We start from the raw sequence: 19,613 nt of genomic DNA on the forward strand, positions 1-19,613 counted from the left end.
AAATAAAAACCACCAGTGCTTCTTTTCTTTTATTTCACATTGTGCTAGTCTCCCAGTGGATTTCCTGTTATATCACGTTTTTTTTTCTATGTGTACCAAAGTGAACAATCACTGGGAACAGACACTTTCAATATACTACTAATCTTTGGTTTTCTTCATTTCTTCTAGTCGAGTCTTCATTCATCTGGTATTTGAATAACCCACATAATTATATACTTGTTCCTGTAATTTCTTCATCTCACAATAACTGGACTGTTCTGCTCCTGTCTATGTCCTCAGATGAGTCAATATTATTTTTATTGTTCCTAAGTTCTTTTTGAATTCAATGCATCACTAGGATTATTTCTAAGTGAGTTAAATGAAGGTGTGTGTTCGCTGAGGCTATGTAGGATCAGAAATTGACAAAAGCTCGTCACACTTTTAGTGCAATTCTAAGGTTTACCCCAGGTGTGTTTGCAATTGACAAAATCACTTCTGACATTCATTGCAATGCCCATTTTTACTCTGTGTGTGTTAGTTGATTTATCCGTAGGTTCAATAACTGACAGAAGCTATTCACACATTCACTGCACCTGAAAGGATTTTTCTCTGTGAGCATTAACTGATGAATCCTTAATGCGAAAGATTTCCTAAAGGTACTTCTACACTCACTACAGTTGTACGGTATTTACAGAGTGTGTGCAAGCTGATGTCTACATAGGCTTGACAATTGACTACATTTCTTCACACATTCATTGCACTTGAAGGCTTTTCTTCTGCGTGTGTTCGCTGATGCCTGCTTAGGATTGATAATGGACTACAGCTTTTCAAGCATTCATGGCATTTAAAAGATTTGTTTCCCCTTTGTGAGCTCGCTGATGATTTCTTAATGTTGAAGAGTAAGTAAAACTACTGCCACATTCATTGCAATGGTATGGATTTTCCCCTGTGTGTATTCGCTGATGTCTATGGAGGTTTGATTGTACCCTAAAACTACTGCCACATTCATTGCAATGGTATGGATTTTCCCCTGTGTGTATTCGCTGATGTCTATGGAGGTTTGATTGTGACCTAAAACTACTTCCACATTCACTGCAATTGTATGGTTTTTCCCCAGTGTGTATTCGCTGATGTCTCTGGAGGCCTGTTAACTGACTGAAGCTCTTTACACATTCACTGCACTGGTATGGTTTTTCCCCTGTGTGTATTCTCTGATGTGTGCGGAGACATGTAATTTGACTGAAGCTCTTCACACATTCACTGCAATGGTATGGTTTTTTCCCTGTGTGTGTTCGCTGATGTGTTTGGAGTTCTGCTAACGTACTGAAACTCTTCACATATTCACTGCAATGGTATGGTTTTCCCCATGTGTGTATTCTCTGATGTGTGTGGAGCTGTGAAATGTGATTGAAGCTCTTTACACATTCCTTACAATGGTATGATTTTTCCCCTGTATGGGTTCGCTGATGTAGTTGGAGTTCTTGTAACCGACAGAAGCTCTTCACACATTCACTGCAATGGTATGGTTTTTCCCCTGTGTGTATTCTATGATGTCTATGGAGGCTTGATAATTGACTGAAGCTCTTCACACATTCCTTGCAATGGTATGGTTTTTCCCCTGTGTGTGTTCGCTGATGTGTTTGGAGTTTTGCTATCGTACTGAAACTCTTCACACATTCACTGCAATGGTATGGTTTTTCCCCTGTGTGTGTTCGCTGATGTGTTTGGAGTTTTGCTAACGTACTGAAACTCTTCACACATTCGCTGCAATGGTATGGTTTTCCCCCTGTGTGTATTCTCTGATGTGTGCGGAGCTGTGAAATTTGATTGAAGCTCTTTACACATTCCTTGCAATGGTATGGTTTTTCCCCTGTGTGTATTCTCTGATGTCTATGGAGGCTTGATAATTGAGTTAAGCTCTTTACACATTCCTTGCAATGGTATGGCTTTTCCCCTGTGTGGGTTTGCTGATGTTTTTGGAGTTCTTGTAACCGAAAGAAGCTCTTCACACATTCACTGCAATGGTATGGTTTTTCCCCTGTGTGTATTCTCTGATGTGTGTGGAGGTTTGCAATTTGACTGAAGCTCTTCCCACATTCATTGCAATGGTATGGTTTTTCCCCTTTGTGTGTTCGCTGATGTGTTTGGAGATGTTTTAACCGACTGAAGCTCTGCACACATTCAGTGCAATTGTATGGTTTTTCCCCTGTTTGTATTCGCTGATGCTGTTTTAGGGTTTCTAATTGGCTAAAGTTGTTGACATATTCAGTGCAATTGCACGATTTTTCTCCTGACCGTGTTTCCTGAAGGGTCAGCATAGTTAATAAACCACTTGTGTTATTTTCACATTCCCTGTATGTGTGTGATATTTCCGATTTAACAATAAAATACAAGACTCACTAAATACCTGCCACATTCAAAATATCAGTAAAGCTTCCTTGTGGGTGATTGCATCTTTAGATTGGATAATGGCTTTGCATGTTTGCGGGTAAAGCTTAATCTTCCTTCCGGTAGGTGCAAATTGGGACAATACTCTGTACTTCAGAGAGCAGATCTCCGCTTTCCTTTAGCCTTCAGTTGTTAGGCTCCACTTTGTTGTGCTTTTCCCTGGTGCCTGTGGTTTGGCTAGAAAGAGTTCACAATACACCTAGAGCACTGAATGCTGGTCTGGTGCCAGTTTAGATAGCGAAGCACTGCTCTACCCATATCATGATGGTGAAGCGACTCGTAATGTGTACAGCTACTCCAAAGAGTGTCCCGGGGCAAAGCACAGGTCAGAAAAGAAAGTAAATCCAGATGTTTCAAACATGGACAAAAAGCCAAGTTTTCAACCTTTTTTAAAACATTATCATGTTACTAACAGCTCAAAGCTGAAGAGGGAGTTTGTTCCAAGCTGTGGATCCCAAATAGACACGAGACCTTCCTCCAACTCTCATACCGGCCTCATGATCAAAGCTGGTGTTGGACGCTTGTTTATACAGCAGGTGGTTTGTCAGTTTTGTTGCCTTAATTTTGTAGAGGTCATTTCTTTGTCTTGGGGTGTCGAGGTGCAGAGCTCAGACTCGGACACTCACTGAATTGCCTTTGACTGCTTCTTCCTGGATCTGTCCTCTGTCTCTGATTGCACTGATGTTTTTGGAGCTCCTTATTTTTGACAATTTTTGCAGGTTTGATGTGTTATCTTCATTATTCAAAATCAATCCGTGCATTTAAGGCTTATTTTCTGTTGGATGTAAAGAAATGTAATATTACTAAATGCAAATGTAATACAATGTGAATACACAATATTTAACCAGCTGGATAAGACATCTCTTCTCTACCATATTTGAAATTTAGTAAGGAACATTTTACCATACATGGATATTTCATTAAAACTGTGGTTGAACATGTCACATTGTATTTACTTCTGAAAAGGCGGTGATTTACCATTGTTCAGAGTAAATTACTAAGCAAAGGGCAGCTACAGAGCACTCATGTGCTACAGGTACAGTTTTGGGTAGATATACATGGACAAGATTTCATTTAAACAGAACAGATTGTGGAAAAAGAGAGGAATCCGTAAGCGCTGCCGTTAATTCAGTTTCAGGAAGTATCTACCTTAGGTAACTCTTCAGGAAGTGTATAACAAAGGTAACTCTTCAGGAAGTGTATAACAAAGGTAACTCTTTATGAACTGTATAACAAAGGTAACTCTTCAGGAAGTATATATGACAAAGGTAACTCCGGACATCTTTTTCCACAATGCTTTCCTGTTCACACTGGATCAGCTCAAATGCCAACTGCCGCCTTTACCTTGCTTGTTACTAAAGACAGGGGTCCCTGTTTACACAGGGTGGTCACTCCTTGACCACAAGGGAGATGTCTTCAGTCTTCTAGTCGGTATAGAATGTCGAAGGTCCAAGAGTTTCATTTCAGAGTTTCGTTCCAGGATAATCTAAAGTCCTGGGGACACAGCACCTATCTTTATACTAACAAAATGGGCTGGATTACCCACTAGGTCCCTCCTATGGGTGCACCTGAGAAGGGGGTGGTTACACCCCTTACCCTTTGTCCAGTATCGTGACAGAGCAGGGCTGGAGTGCCCCAGCAACTGGTTTGAACCGGGCTATGCATGGAGCATCTTGTGTGCCCCAGGCAGTGTCTGGAAAAGCATTGTTCCATTCAACCCACACTGCCCCAATACACTACAGGCTGTCTGGAGAGGTCCTAGCACCTCCCTCGACAGGAAACCCATTGTCCAGGCCTCCCTTGCTGAAGTTTCGTCCAGCAGCAGGAGGTCAGACTCGTGTCTGTGGCAGCAGCATCCATTTTGTGATGCTGAAGCTCTGTTTAACTCTAACCGGGTAAAGCAGTAACATACATGTCTTTTCCCTCTAGAAGGGTGGAATGCTACCCCGCCGCCGGAATTGGTGGGAGAGGGTAGTATTCCAAAGTGTTTGACACCTTACACCACATGTTTTGATAAAGCCACACGAAAGTTAGCATTTAACTGCGAGGATTATAATGCACTTAAGAGTATATGGTATGGCTATATCATAGAACAGCTATAAGGACATGGTTCTGAAAGCTGCAGAGGGGCTCAGCTCATGCTAGGGCACCCTCTCACATAAAACCAAGCACTCTGCCTTGAGGATTGTCGAGGCCTACCATGGGAGTGACTTATAGGTGCATATATGTCTATATATAAAGGTAGATATAGGTATACTATATCTAAGTAAGGGGTGATTACACCACCTTACTCAAGCTGAGTGATCAACCTGTGGTGTCAGTTTGGATGGCCAGCTAGGGGTGGCATAATACATGCTTCAGCCCATGGTAGGCCTTGGATGCACCTATGCCCTGGGTACCTATGGTACACTACACAGGGGCTCACAGAGGTGACCCAATACCCAATCTGGTATGTACCTAAAGTACACGGAGTCCATTTTATAGGCAGAGCAGATAGCCTGGGGCCCTGAATAGCAGGATCCCAGGCCAACTAAGTAGAAAACCAGAAAAACACAAGGCAAAAAGTTGGGGTAACCATATAGTTAGATATCCACCTTCCTACACCCAGTGTCTTCTCAGTGTTGGAAATTATCAATTTTATTAACAGCACAATATTAACCCACCACTGCTGTGGCTTGCAGTCATAAGGCCATTATGAACGGACTATGTTGTGTGCCAGAATGCCTGTGAATAGTTTAGCAAGAATGTTTGGGAGGGAGATTGGTCTCATGATGAGCAGGCCTAGGGGTTTTGCCAGGGCCTGTGAATAACTGTTATTACTGTTTCTCTCTTGGTGTAAGTGGGCTTGTCTGTGTCCTCAGCTCTTTCAACAATGTTTGAAAACAAAACTAATCAGATGATAGCTGCCAGGTGTACATGTTTTGCATGTGTAGAATCACACACTAGTAACTGTACTGCATGCATGATTCACCTTGTCAGTTTGTGAGCAAGTGAGCATTCACAGACCCCAATCTGACTATTTCTGACACTGGAAACAGTTAGAGTTTCACTTCAACAAAATGCTGGAGTAACTCTCTTTCCAGGGTAGAAAGAGAAATAGATCACCCTCTAAACGTGGTGGCGAGTAGTGCTATACGGTTCATAGCACCATTTATCTGGGGAAAACTGGGGAAATGGTACAATGCACTGGGAAAATGGCATGTGATGACAATGTGACCTATCACAACAGAAAGTAGCAGTGGGCCTATCAATCAGTTGGCTCAAATATGTGTCTGGAATCTGGAGGTAGACTTAAACTACTTCAAAAATGAGCATCTTTCCTATGTGGAAAAATACCCATCAGTTGTCGATCCTGGGCGCCCTGTTCATCATTTGGGTTTCCTTCACACCGGGAAGGTAGGTTTCAAGCCAATATTAATGATGGAAATGGAAACCTTTTGTTGTTCTCATATGTCAGGGTGTGGATTGAGGAATGGCAAGAAAATCCCCCAGGAGCAACCGGGAACGTCAACGACACCAGCCTCGTAATTAACCTAAGCTCCCATGTATTGACTCAACTTGAAGAACAGGTGCTTAACAGAGGCCTGGGCTTGGTAGCAACAAATAGAGGAGATCCTTTTCTCACACAAATAGAGATGGGAAGATTCTTTAGAAAGGTTCGACTACACTTTCTCTTTTCGAAGACTAATGGAGATACTCAGGATCTGTGTGAAGAGGTGAATACATGCCTAAAAAGACCGTCAAAATTTAATCCTACCACGATAGGGCTGCCTGCAAAAGTCCTCAGTAGTTTAAGTCTACCTCCAGATTCCAGACACATATTTGAGCTAACTGATTGATAGACCCACTGCTACTTTCTGTTGTGATAGTTTGTAATAAGGGGTTGTAGTATTGTGGGGTCTTTAAACATCCCCTTGGGCCCTCCCCTCTCTTTTGTGTTATGACAATGTGACCTGACATTTCCACTAAACCTGCTTTTACACTTTTTTTGAGCTGGCTGTGTTCAGTTTATCAAGGCCCAGGGTTTAGTTTCAAGTCAAGAGATAGTGCAGGATTAGACTAATTATAATGTCATAGATACCAACAAATGCCTTTAACACGTATGCCTTTACCCTGCAATGCCTAAACACGTATGCCTTTACCACGTAACACCTTTACCATGCATATGCCTTGACCATGCATAATGAAGGATTTACAAAAATGGCCCTGCCAGTAAAGGGTGGGTGCCCTTGAGCCCATCCAGGAAGCCCATCCAGGAAGCCCACATTATCAATGTTGAGGGCCCCCAAAGTCCCCATGACGCCAGCGGGAGCCAGTATTGTTCCTACCTGTAGGGAGCAGCTTAAAATCCTGTGCTCTATGGGCAGGAACAATTTTTTCATGTGTTTCTCTGCCCGCTTTATAAGCTGTGCATTGTGGGGAGTGTAAGTTATAGTTAGCCCAGGTAGCTATAACTGCTCAGTTTCTACGGTTTTGAGTATGTAAAATGTGAACCTAAGTAAACGTCTCTGTAACCTTTGTTTTTTTCGGTGTATTTCTAAGGTTTTTGATGCTATTTCCTACCTATAACGTCTCTGTAAACTATGTTTTTTTTCAGTGAAAATATCTCTCTCTTTCTCTCTCTCTCTCTCTCTGTCTCTCTCTCTCTCTATATATATGTATAGATATATATATATATATATATATATACATATATATATATATATATATATATATATATATTCACTGAAAAAACCAAAGGTTTTACACACGTTATAGTTAGGAAGTAGCATTTACAAAACCTATGAAATTCACTGAAAAAACCATAGGTTTGACACATGTTATAGTTAACTGGATATTTTACTCATATAAAACCAATGAAATTCCCCCGTTATAGTTACTTCAGCTAACTATAACACACGCGCCCGCAATGCACTGCTGATGACGTCACATATTACATCACTCATGCTTTGAACATTGTAGTTTCTATTTTTAAATGTGTGTATCAAAGGTTATATTACGCTGAGAGGAGGTCTACCACTATTTTACAAGGATGATGTCATCAGTGATTTCATCAGTGATGTTATTTCAGATATCATCAGTGATGTCATGAGTGATGTCACTGACCATGTCATGAGTGATATAATATGTGACGTCATCAGCAGTGCATTGCGGGCGCGCGAGTTATAGTTAGCTAAAGTAACTATAACGGGGGAATTTCATTGGTTTTATATGAGTAAAATGTCCAGTTAACTATAACATGTGTCAAACCTATGGTTTTTTCAGTGGATTTCATAGGTTTTGTAAATGCTACTTCCTAACTATAACGTGTGTAAAACCTTTGGTTTTTTCAGTGAATTTCATAGGTTTTTTGAATGCTACTTCCTAACTATAACGTGTTTAAAACCTATGGATTTTTCAGTGAATATATATATATATATATATATAAAATTTCTATGGCAAAAAGAAACCCCTCATGTTGTTCCTTTTCAAATTAAATGTATTAAGTGTTACCACTTTATTCCAATCAAGATGACTTCAGGTGTGCCATACTTTTGTCATAAGTAAGACTGTTAGCGTTCTAGTTGTTCTTTAGAACACTCTGGGACATTCTGTCATTGGGCTATAGTTGGGCTACATCTGGCTGATATTTGGGCTACATTTGGGCTCTTTTGTCTCTGGTGGCTATCTTGGGAGACTGTATATCAGAATAATTTTAATGAAATATAAGAGGATTTGAGAAGTCACTCAAAATGTGACCTAATTTTTCTTTCTTCAGCACTAATCATAATTTCTATGGCAAAATGAACCCCCTCATTTTGTTCCTTTGCAAATTAAATGTTTTAAGTGTTAACACTTTATTCCAATCAAGATGACTTCAGGTGTGCCATACTTTTGTCATAAGTAAGACTGTTAGCACTCTAGTTGTTCTTTAGAACACTCTGGGACATTCTGTCATTGGGCTATTGTTGGGCTACATCTGGCTGATATTTGGGCTACATTTGTTTTTTTTTGTCTCTGGGGGCCATCTTCGGGCTACATTTGGGCTCTAACATATATATAGCCCAATGTAGCCCAATATATATTTTTTCAAAGTTAATTTTCTCAGCAACTACTGAACAGATTTACACCATTCAAAGAAAAGCGTAATCTGCGAGCCGGACTCTACCTTTCTACCAAATTTCTTATAAATCCATTCAGCCGTTCGAGCTGTAGCCGTGTCTAAACGTCCTATGGAAAATAACATGGGGAAAACACGTTTTGGGACCCCCCTTTTATCTCAGCCCCCACTTGACGAATCCCCCCCAAACTTTCAGGGAAGGAGCGGAGCGGAGCAGGCCATCTTCTTTGAGAAATTCGTCCACCGGCGCCAAAGTTATTCTCATTAGAATGTTGCAGATTTCCTATGGAAACTAGGTCCTAACTACTGTCATTGGGCTATAGTTGGGCTACATCTGGCTGATATTTGGGCTACATTTGGGCTCTTTTGTCTCTGGTGGCCATCTTGGGAGACTTCATATCAGAATTTTTTTTTATGAAATATAAGAGGATTTGAGAAGTCACTCAAAATGTGCCCTAATTTTTCTTTCTTCAGCACTAATCATAATTTCTATGGCAAAATGAACCCCCTCATTTTGTTCCTTTGCAAATTAAATGTTTTAAGTGTTAACACTTTATTCCAATCAAGATGACTTCAGGTGTGCCATACTTTTGTCAAAAGTAAGACTGTTAGCGCTCTAGTTGTTCTTTAGAACACTCTGGGACATTCTGTCATTGGGCTATAGTTGGGCTACATCTGGCTGATATTTGGGCTACATTTGTTTTTTTTTGTCTCTGGTGGCCATCTTTGGGCTACATTGGGCTACATTGGGCTACATTTGGGCTCTAACATATATATAGCCCAATGTAGCCCAATATATATTTTTTCAAAGTTAATTTTCTCAGCAACTACTGAACAGAGTTACACCATTCAAAGAAAAGCGTAATCTGCGAGCCGGACTCTACCTTTCTACCAAATTTCTTATAAATCCATTCAGCCGTTCGAGCTGTAGCCGTGTCTAAACGTCCTATGGACAATAACATGGGGAAAACACGTTTTGGGACCCCCCTTTTATCTCAGCCCCCACTTGACGAATCCCCCCCAAACTTTCAGGGAAGGAGCGGAGCGGAGCAGGCCATCTTCTTTGAGAAATTCGCAAAGATTCGTCCACCGGCGCCAAAGTTATTCTCAATAGAATGTTGCGGATTTCCTATGGAAACTAGGTCCTAACTATAACTACCTACTGGCGACCGCCAGTAGGTAATATATATATATATATATAGAGAGAAACAGATATATATATATATATTCACTAAAAAAACATAGATTTGACACATGTTATAGTTAACTGGACATTTTACTCATATAAAACCAATGAAATTCCCCGTTATAGTTACTTCAGCTAACTATAGCTCGCGCGCCCGCAATGCACTGCTGATGATGTCACATAGTACTTCACTCATGCTTTGAACATTTTAGTTTCTCTTTTTGAATGTGTGTATCAAAGGTTATATTACGCTGAGAGGAAGTCTACCACTCTTTCAGAAAGATGATATCATCAGTGATATCATCAGTGATGTCATTCCAGATATCATCAGTGATGTCATAAGTGATGTCACTGACCATGTCATGAGTGATGTAATATGTAACATCATCAGCAGTGCATTGCGGGCGCGCGAGTTATAGTTAGCTGAAGTAACTATAACAGGGGAATTTCATTGGTTTTATATGAGTAAAATGTCCAGTTAACTATAACATGTGTCAAACCTATGTTTTTTTTGTGAATTTCATAGGTTTTGTAAATGCTACTTCCTAACTATAACATGTGTAAAACCTTTGGTTTTTTCAGTGAATTTCATAGGTTTTTTGAATACTACTTCCTAACTATAACAGGTTTAAAACCTATGGTTTTTTCAGTGAATTTCATAGGTTTTTTGAATGCTACTTCCTAACTATAACAGGTTTAAAACCTGTGGTTTTTTCAGTGAATTTCATAGGTTTTTTAAATGCTAATTTTGAACTATATCGTGAATGCAACCTATAGTTTTGTCAATGAATATGTGCAAATATTTTTTTTCAGAAAGAAACAGTTTTCTTGACTGTCAGAGTTGTATAGGGACTCCTTGTATAGCGCTAGTGGATTAAAAAGTCTCTACTTTGCCTTATTTTGAACATATTGAAATTTGTCAGCAAATGGAGATTGCCTTTGTAAAATTTTGTGCGCGACCGGGTGCGCGCACCCTCCTATATATTTCGGGAAAACATTGCAATTCCAACTCATCGAGTTTCTTCATAGACCCCTCAAAGAAGTTATAGTAGGTCAAAGAGACTGTACCTAGCCTTCTTTTTTATTATTGTGAAACTTTTCAGTAAATGGAGCCGAACGTCTTTTTAAACTTCGTGCGTGACCGGATGCACACACCCCGGTATTTTTCAAAGACATAAAACGTTTTATACTTTAACAATTTTGTGCTTGGATCCCCCTCAGAAGATATACAAAATCAGGATGTGTTTAGGTTTACTCCTTTTCACGTTTTGAAACTTCAGTAAATTAGACAGCTACTTCCAAATGACGTACGTGACCAGATACTGTCACCGCGTACACGTCCTGATGCGCGCATGTGAAGTCATGTGACTTGAAAACAACATTTGCAATAGCTTCTTAGTAGTTTCTGTTCTGGAATTTTCACAGATCCCACCCACTTCCCTCCCTCAGCACGTACACTTCCTAATGCGTGTATGTGAAGTCATGTGACTCGAAAACAACACTTCCAATTGGTTCTGAGTAGTTTCTATTCTGGAATTTTTACGGACCACTCCAACCAGTTCCCTCACTATCTTTTGTACTCTGAAGAGAGAACAACGTTTTACATCTTTCCGAAGACTTCGGTGAAATGGCTGCCGCACAGAATTCATCTTCCGAATCTGAGGAAAATTATCGACTACCTTTTAAAAAAAGGAAGGAATCTGTCATCTGGCAATTTTTCACTTATCCTAAGGATCAAAAAAAAGTGAATGCGCCCAAAGTTACTTGCACACTATGTGAAGCAGTTCTTTCAAGAGGAAATCCGTCGAAAAAGTATTCCTTTTCCATACATACCATGATGAGGCATGTGAGACAAGTGCACCCTGTGCAATTTGCACAGGCATCGACAAGAGCTCTGGCCACGCAACTACCATCAGTGGTGGCCAGCACATCTTCTGGTGGACGACCTCTTTCTCCATCCAGTGCAGAGATGGACTTGAGACCATATTTGTCAAAGGTGCATATGAAATGCAACGAGTGTGGAGAACTTCTTCTGTACGGAGAACAGAGCCTCATTCTTATTAAAATGAAAATTGATAATCATCAATGCTCCGACAGAAGATAATTTTTTTCATTTCAATTTGATCCTGTGTCACAGTTTTACACTTAAAAATTTCGGTGCAAATTTTAAAAATCAAAAACAATATAACACTTGATAAAAAAAAAAAAGTTCTTTTCAGAACTAACTCATTGTACCAAAAATAGCTCTATTCACAAGCTGAAGTATCGACGCTTTTTTTCGGGACAATTATGCAAAAAAGCGACGATACTTTGGGCATATTATGAAGGAGACGTAATACATTATCGTCGGTTTCATCGACAGGACACTGCCGATAAAACGACGATAATAGCCTTCATAATATGATCTATGAATTGCAACCGAAACCTACGTTAGTTGTCTTTACATCTAACATTAGATTCGATTGCAATTCATAGAGCATATTATCAACGCCGTTATTGCCGCTATATCTGCACTTTTCTGCCGATAAAAGCGGCTTTAATGTTTTACCTATCCTTGAAAATATTCTGCTGCACCTTTTTGAAAACGGCATTACATCGCCTGCCGTAAGACCACTTTGCATATCTTGCGCACAGTAACTTAATGACATGCAAAGTGGGCGTAGGTCAAAGCACATGCAAAATGTGGTTGGAGGGGAAAGCACCCTATCACGTAAAGAGGCGTTGCGAGAGAAAGAGGTGGAATAAACTTGTTTATCGCAGGACTGTTAAATCCTGCTCTAATCAAACATTCGGCATCGCTAACATAAGAGTGTAGAAAATAAAACTAAATCCACCCCGTCCCCTATTTACAAGGCACACATTACTGTGTGAAAACAACGTTTGTTTTCACGCGATAATGTTAAGTACCGCGGCTGTTACAGCATTTACTATCACACATGTGTTCCCATTGATATTAAAGCACTAACACCGTGGAAAATTCCGCCCATAGCGTCGAAATTTATAACGCCGAGCAGCGGCGATTTTTATCGCTTAGGAGCCTTGCTATTATGAAAGTTTATGTCCTAAGTCTATGATTCTGAAACTATGCACCGCGGCTCCCCTGTGCGCCGTAATGAGGTGCCAGGGGCGCCGCGCACACTCTAGAGTGACTAACCGTCCATAAATTCCACAGACATCCATACCCTGTTATCTGCAATTGTGGCCATCTGAAGGAGCTGCGCTGCTCCCCTCTGAGAAGCCTCACTCCCACTGCTGCAGCGGCCTCGCACTCTTCCAGGAACACAGGAGCAGCCCCTCCCGCCCATTGAAGTTCTGTGTCGGTCTCATTGCCACTTACTGAATGAAAATAAGCACTGAAGGATATTCAAGTATGTAGCACTCCTCCTGCTACAGCATACAGAATGAATTGTGTTAGGTATAAAAAAGTGAAACACCCACGCTACAATGATATAGAACACTTCCTTTAAAGAAGCCTGTGAATAAGTTTAAAAGATCAGGTTAACCCTCTTTTACTCTCTCATCATTCTTGAACATAAGTATTTACAATACTATATTGAACAATGCCATGGTTGCTGCTTTTTTATTTTAAGAATCTAGCAATCATTCACAAAGCCAATAGTCATGGCTTCTTTTTCCTGACAAAAAACTTGCAATATTACATATCTACATAGAATGACAGAAAAAACATAACACTAGCACCATGGTGCAAAAACGGCACAGATGCGTGACGCATCTGTGCCGGAAAGGTGGTGCATTGCTGGAGTTGCATCGCAAGTGTGACACAGCTCCAGCAAGGCTCGACGGTACCCCATCTTGACAATGCTGTGTCAAGACCTACGCCTGCTTGAAGCACATGCAGGGTTTTGAAGCAGCATTGGCCTGAAAGTGACTGAGTGAAATCTCATAGATTTCACTCAGCCACTTTCATGAGGCGTTCCTGCACAGGAACGTCCCCTCCTGCACAGGAACGCTTCCTTATGGTGCAGGGCTTTACAACGTGACGCATCTCCTAGATGCATCACGTTGTAAATATGGCGCATTGTTTGCACCGCCATTGCGTCATATAAAGTGACAGAATTGTGGCGCAAAGACACGCAAGGGCATCATAAATCTGCCCCTATGTGTTTTAAACTGCCCTCTAAATTACAACCAACACTCTCTTTGAAGAGACCCCCTAGTTTTTTTAACACCTCTTATCTCCTCCCATGCTCATGACAGAGCCGCTCCGTCATGAGCATCGGCTGAGCTGTCCTCATGACGGAGCGGTTCCGTCATGGCCCTGCCGCTGTGCTTGCATGGCACTAATTTTGCGCCTGCACAGCGTGTTCTATTGAGTGAGAGGGGCCATGATCGAACCGCTCTGTCATGAGAACAGCTCAACCGCGGCTCGTGAAGGAGTGGCTCCATCATGAGCATACGAGCGCCACTCAGCCCCCCGCCCCCCTAGCGCTGCGGTGGAATTGCCACAAAGGAGTTAAAGTCCTGGAAACAACACCATTTAACATTTATTATCATTTACCACCAATGTTTTCATATATCAGTGTTGCTGAACTCACTCAGTGAAATGTCGCTGATTTCATTAAATCACTTTTAAGGCACTCCTTATGAGAATGCACCCAATCCTGTGTGGAAGTGCTTATATAAAACATGACACTGGTATAACCAGGATACACAAAGAAATGACACAGTGATAGAAAAGTTTCTTTATTTTTTATACTTACCTAAGAAATAGTAACAAAGTTAAAGTAAATTTCTTTTAAAAACATAGTATCTGTGGAAGAAAAGTAAAAATAAGATTATAATGTACAATTCATAAAACAAAAAAAAGTAGGAGTGAATGAAACAGAAAGTAAAAAAAAAAAGACTAAGGGACAGAGAGAGAGAGACAGAGACAGAATGTCTAGTATATAAATCAATAAGTAACATAATTAATTGAAAGAGATAATAGCACTGAAGGAATGAGTGTCTAAACGAAAGTAAAGTGAGAGAGAAAATAAAAGTATGATCAGTGTTAGTACACGAAGTAAACAGTCTCTTAAAGAAACACAGTAAGAGTGCAGAAATATCTTAAGGAGATGAATAAAATAAAGGAAAAACAGTAAGAGAAACAGAGTGAAAAAGGGTGAGTAACAGAAGGTAAACGGAGTACAAATAGACAAGCACTCCAAGACACATATAAATAGAAATAAAGTAGGGTAAGAGAAGTAAAGTATGGGCCTTATTTATGAAGGCCTTGCACCGCCCATGCGTCACTTTTAACATGGTAAAAATTGGTGCATCGGTGGCGCAAGGCTTTCATAAATGAGGCCCTTTACATTTAAGTGTAAGAATTGAGCATAATTAATGAAAGCAGAGTAAGGGAACAAATATTAGATACACTAAGACAAACAAATTAAGATTCTAGAAACAAAGGTGATGCAAGGTCAATAAAGGTGAGTCACCATGAGACAACAGTAGAAACAAACTGAAGAGCTAGATCGACTGAATAAGATAGTGACAGAAAAGATGTTACAGAAACAGGAGAAAAAATTAAACAACACAAAATGTGAATGAGTTAAACGGAATAAGTGTGACTAAACAGTACTGAGAAAGGAAGGAGATCAAAACAATAAGGATAAGAGAGAGGCAGACAAAACTCTCGGATGTTATTAGTTGTACTTACCTTATAAATGTAATATCTGTGGAAGACAGTAAAAAAATATGTTATAATACATATTTCTAAATCCAATGTAACAAAATAACTTAAACAACATATTACATGGTTTATTTTTGCTGTCCTCAGAATACACTGATTTTCACTATAAACAGTGATTTCAATATTAATCATCATGTAACAGAGGGGGAAAAACACAATCAAAATGATTGTGTTTAAAAAACCCATAAAAGATCTCCATACATAATATAAATACCTGAAAAAAACATGTCTTAAATGTTTTTCACTAATTCGCAATTTCTTGAGTAAGCACAGTACATCTTCCACAGTTACAAACTAATTAAACTATACCACCTATTTTTAAATACATCTCAACAAAGCCCCGTGCAAGTATCTTCTTTAAAAATCTATCTTAAGTACACATTTTCTTCTCTCATACCTTTCCACGTGGCCAAATAGTATAAGTTAACTCGTTATCTTTTAAATACCTCTCAAAAAACTTGTGTCCATATATGTTCTAAAATAATTATCTGAAGTACTCATTTTCTTGTCTCATATTTTTCCGCGTGGCCAAATAGTATGAGTTAAGTAGTTATTTTCTGAAATTTCTTAATCTTGGTCTTATCTATTCTTTTCTGAATCTTTCCAGTTAAAAATTGTAACGTGTTCTGTACCATCAAACATTAAGTGAACTTGTACCTGATGCTATCACTATGCCAAATACAAATTTCATTTCTAGATTTGCACACCCTCAGTCACATGATATTTCTAAACAACAGAGTTTCATATCTTTACAGTATTAATCTTCCTACACCAAGTCATTTTACTGAAATTTGGGTTGCTAAAATAGCAGATAAGAATTAGTTAAGTCAAAAGGCAAACGTTTCTTAAAAGGCAATTGACTATCATTGCAAAGCGTCCAGCCTGTTGGACACTTCAAATAAGCTGTGTAATGTCCTGATGATGTTGAAGGCCCTTCATGAAAAATAATGGCTACAGTTACAAATGTTCTTCTAGAAATAGATACTTGAGAAGCCACAAAATTTTTAATTAAAGTTGACAATTTACTCCCATCAGCTCTGCATCGTTGAAACATTAAAATTACATATTGTCCATTTCTGTAGATAGATAAAGTTGATAACATTTCAGACTTACATTGAGAACAGACCATGTTCTGATGCGCATCTTTAACTAGTTTATTAAAAGACACTTCTTTACAGTCTGGTAATGTTAAATATATAAATCTTTCACTGTGTATATCAGTAGTACTTGAAAATGAGCAATTATCACACTTATGTTCCCATTTATAAGAAAGGCCAAAACGACTATCAATATCTACACCTTCATCTTCCAAAACTGTAAACATATACATAATAAATTCCTGACAATCTTGCTGAATATTCTGAGAAAATTGATTTAGTCCTGCACATATGTCTAAAACATTCCTTAGTTCTGAAACACTTGCTACTTCACTATCACCACTGCTACATTTTTCAAATACAGAATTTAATGAACAACAAAATGTTTGCTCCGTATTTTGTACCATCTGTTGCTTAACATTTTTTAGAAAAAAAAACAACATTAAATACTACATTTGCATAGCAGTTGACACCAGACCTGTTTTCAAACTTAAATCCAACAATCTCTTCAATACTAACCTTTGTCTTACGCCTACCAACGACAGCTACATCTTTTTTTCTTCGTTTCTCGACTACTTCGGTACATTTTTCCTCATTTCTCCTTTTCTGACCAACCATACGCCTTTCAATTAAAGGATATTGAGGTAAACTTGGAGCATATTCTCTTCCTAACCTATTATACTCCTTCACACAATTTAAATCTGCACTAATCTTTGTCTCATCTAAATCAATTAGATAAAGTCCACATAAAGTTCTAACTCAAGATAAAGCAACATACGCCATACCCTCTTTGAATACAGTGCTTCCAATATTTACCAAAGCACAATCTACACTTAAACCTTGAGATTTGTGAATAGTCACTGCATATGCCAAACAAATTGGAAATTGCTTCCGACGGACATATAAGTCTTTCACAAGCAAAAAACGAGTTGAACAGCGACTAATTTGTTGAACTTCCGCAATTCCATCAAATTTTATTCTTAAAAATTCAATCTCATCTCTATTTGAGTAATTGACAAAACCAACAACATTACCCATTGCTCCATTTACCAATCCTCTTTCTATATGTAAATTTCTCCGTAAAATTATCCGACAATTTAAACATACATACAGATTTTTCTTTAAGCCAGCAGTTTTAGATATAGATTTCTGAAGAGAATCCAATTTTAACTTCAACTTTTCAGACAAAACAATAGTAGTGGAGAAGTGTGGCTCACTGGTTAGAGGAGGCAGACCTGGAAGCAGAGGTCAGCCCGGGACCAGGGTTCAATTCCCGGCTCGGCGGGGTCTTGAGTCCTAAAATGTCCATGGACTCGACAATTCTCGCTCCGGTGCCTAATCGATTCACGGGTTCTCACTCTGCGACTCTGGGCAATAGCTTGCTTAATCTCCACAACGGCCCCTCGCGGCGGGATGCCTGTCTTTCACCTTGCGGATACCCTGCCGGGGTAATCTCACAGGGGAATACCAGGACGGGTTCCCTAAGCAAGCGCTTAGAAACCAGTGGTGATTTGCGCTATATAAATTCATGTACATTTACATTTACATTTACTACCTTCATGCTCTATTCTATCTTTAGCTTCCAGTTTCTTAATTTCTTGATTTTCTAAGTTCAACATTTTCACATTAAAAACTGAACATTCTTTGAGAGTTGGCATCAAGCATATGACTGACTTATCTGCTACCTCTTTACTATAGATTTTCTCAGGTACATTATCTTCATTAGGAAACAGTTTGGAAAGTAATCGTGTTCGTAGAGTGTCTTTTGCATCTTCGGTTAGTTTTCCAATCCTTATATCTTGAAGAATATTTCCATATTTAGTATCCTTTGCCTGTCGCATATTTTGCATCAGTTCAGTATATTTGAAATGTGACCATATATTAACATTTCCAATACTGCCCAGGCACTTTCTGGTGTCCTCATGCGTAACAGTTTCAAATACAGGTTGTCCTTTCACAGGAGTTAGCTGCAGTAGATCTCCAAAAACTATGACATGTTTACCTCCAAATAACACATCATACTCTGTCTTAAGTATCTGTTGCATTCTTAAATGCACAAAAGCAAGCATTAAATTGGATACCATGCTTACCTCATAAATAATAAGAAGTTTCATTTTTTTAAAGACTGTAGAAACTTCAAAACAAGCTTCTCCAGATAGCTTGTGATATTGTAATTTATTTTCATGTTCAACTGGCAGCATCAGTAAACGATGTAAAGTAATACCTTTAATATTATGTGCTGCCAATCCAGTTGGAGCAGTAACAATACACGACAGTGTTGACTGAGTTCTTTGCTGTAGATATGTAGTAATTCCTTTAATTAGGAAACTTTTACCAGTTCCAGCTTCTCCACTTACATATAGTCGAATAGGTTCAAATGACATACATGAGCAATCTTTTTTCTCATGACGAAAGCCATGCTCAATGTGCTCTGTCACTTCATCATATATCTGTCTTTGCTCAAGATTAAATTGCTTCTTCAATTCTTCTAAGTTTATTACTTACTCTTGACCTTGCTGCATTGCTCTTTCCACCTCATCCATGGCAGTGGCTGCTACATTTTGAATAATTGGTTGTCCCAGTGGATCTTGACTTAATGAAGCCGAACTTTGTCTACCTTGTGAACTATCTCTAGCAATCTCTGCTGCAATTGTTGCTTCTTGCTCTATTTCATCATTCAACATTTGGAGATAATTACTAAAAACAGGACATTCGATACTACTTTTAGATGTGTTGAATGAATCTTCATAACTATCAAAGTCACCAAGTAGTTCCTCTTCTGTACGCAATGGTTTAAAGAGTTGCAAAAGAGCTAAATAGTAAAATTCTCTTTTGTCAGGTGTATCGCAACTCAGTTTTCGATGATTAATCAAGTGTCCTTTTCTTTGTTTCACCAGACATCCTTCATGTCCAATTACAGCGTGTACACCTTTATCAATATTCTCTGTAATATTCCTTTTAAAAGTGTAGTTTTGAAGTATTTCATACAGACAAATATTTTCAAGCAGAGTACTTCTATTTGGATAGTATGTATCCAACATATTTGTTTTCAAAATGTCTGTACTGTTTGGTTCTTTCTGGGCTAAATATTCAATTTCTTGCACAGGT

The 19,613-nt window shown here is 39.1% G+C and overlaps 1 protein-coding gene across 1 annotated transcript in view; it reads right to left on the minus strand.

Annotated features, from left to right (window-relative positions):
* Positions 1 to 266: 266 nt before the first annotated feature.
* The window catches only part of LOC144805672 (uncharacterized), a 42,292-nt gene continuing 22,945 nt past the window's right edge, over positions 267 to 19,613 (minus strand). The window contains exon 2 of the mRNA XM_078672183.1: positions 267 to 2,214. Within this exon, the coding sequence (XP_078528309.1) occupies positions 807 to 2,214 (1,408 nt within the window). The 3' untranslated portion in view covers positions 267 to 806. The remainder of the gene's footprint in view (positions 2,215 to 19,613) is intronic.

This window comes from Lissotriton helveticus (assembly GCF_964261635.1).
Source record: "Lissotriton helveticus chromosome 1_1 unlocalized genomic scaffold, aLisHel1.1 SUPER_1_unloc_18, whole genome shotgun sequence".
Lineage (NCBI taxonomy): Eukaryota > Metazoa > Chordata > Amphibia > Caudata > Salamandridae > Lissotriton > Lissotriton helveticus.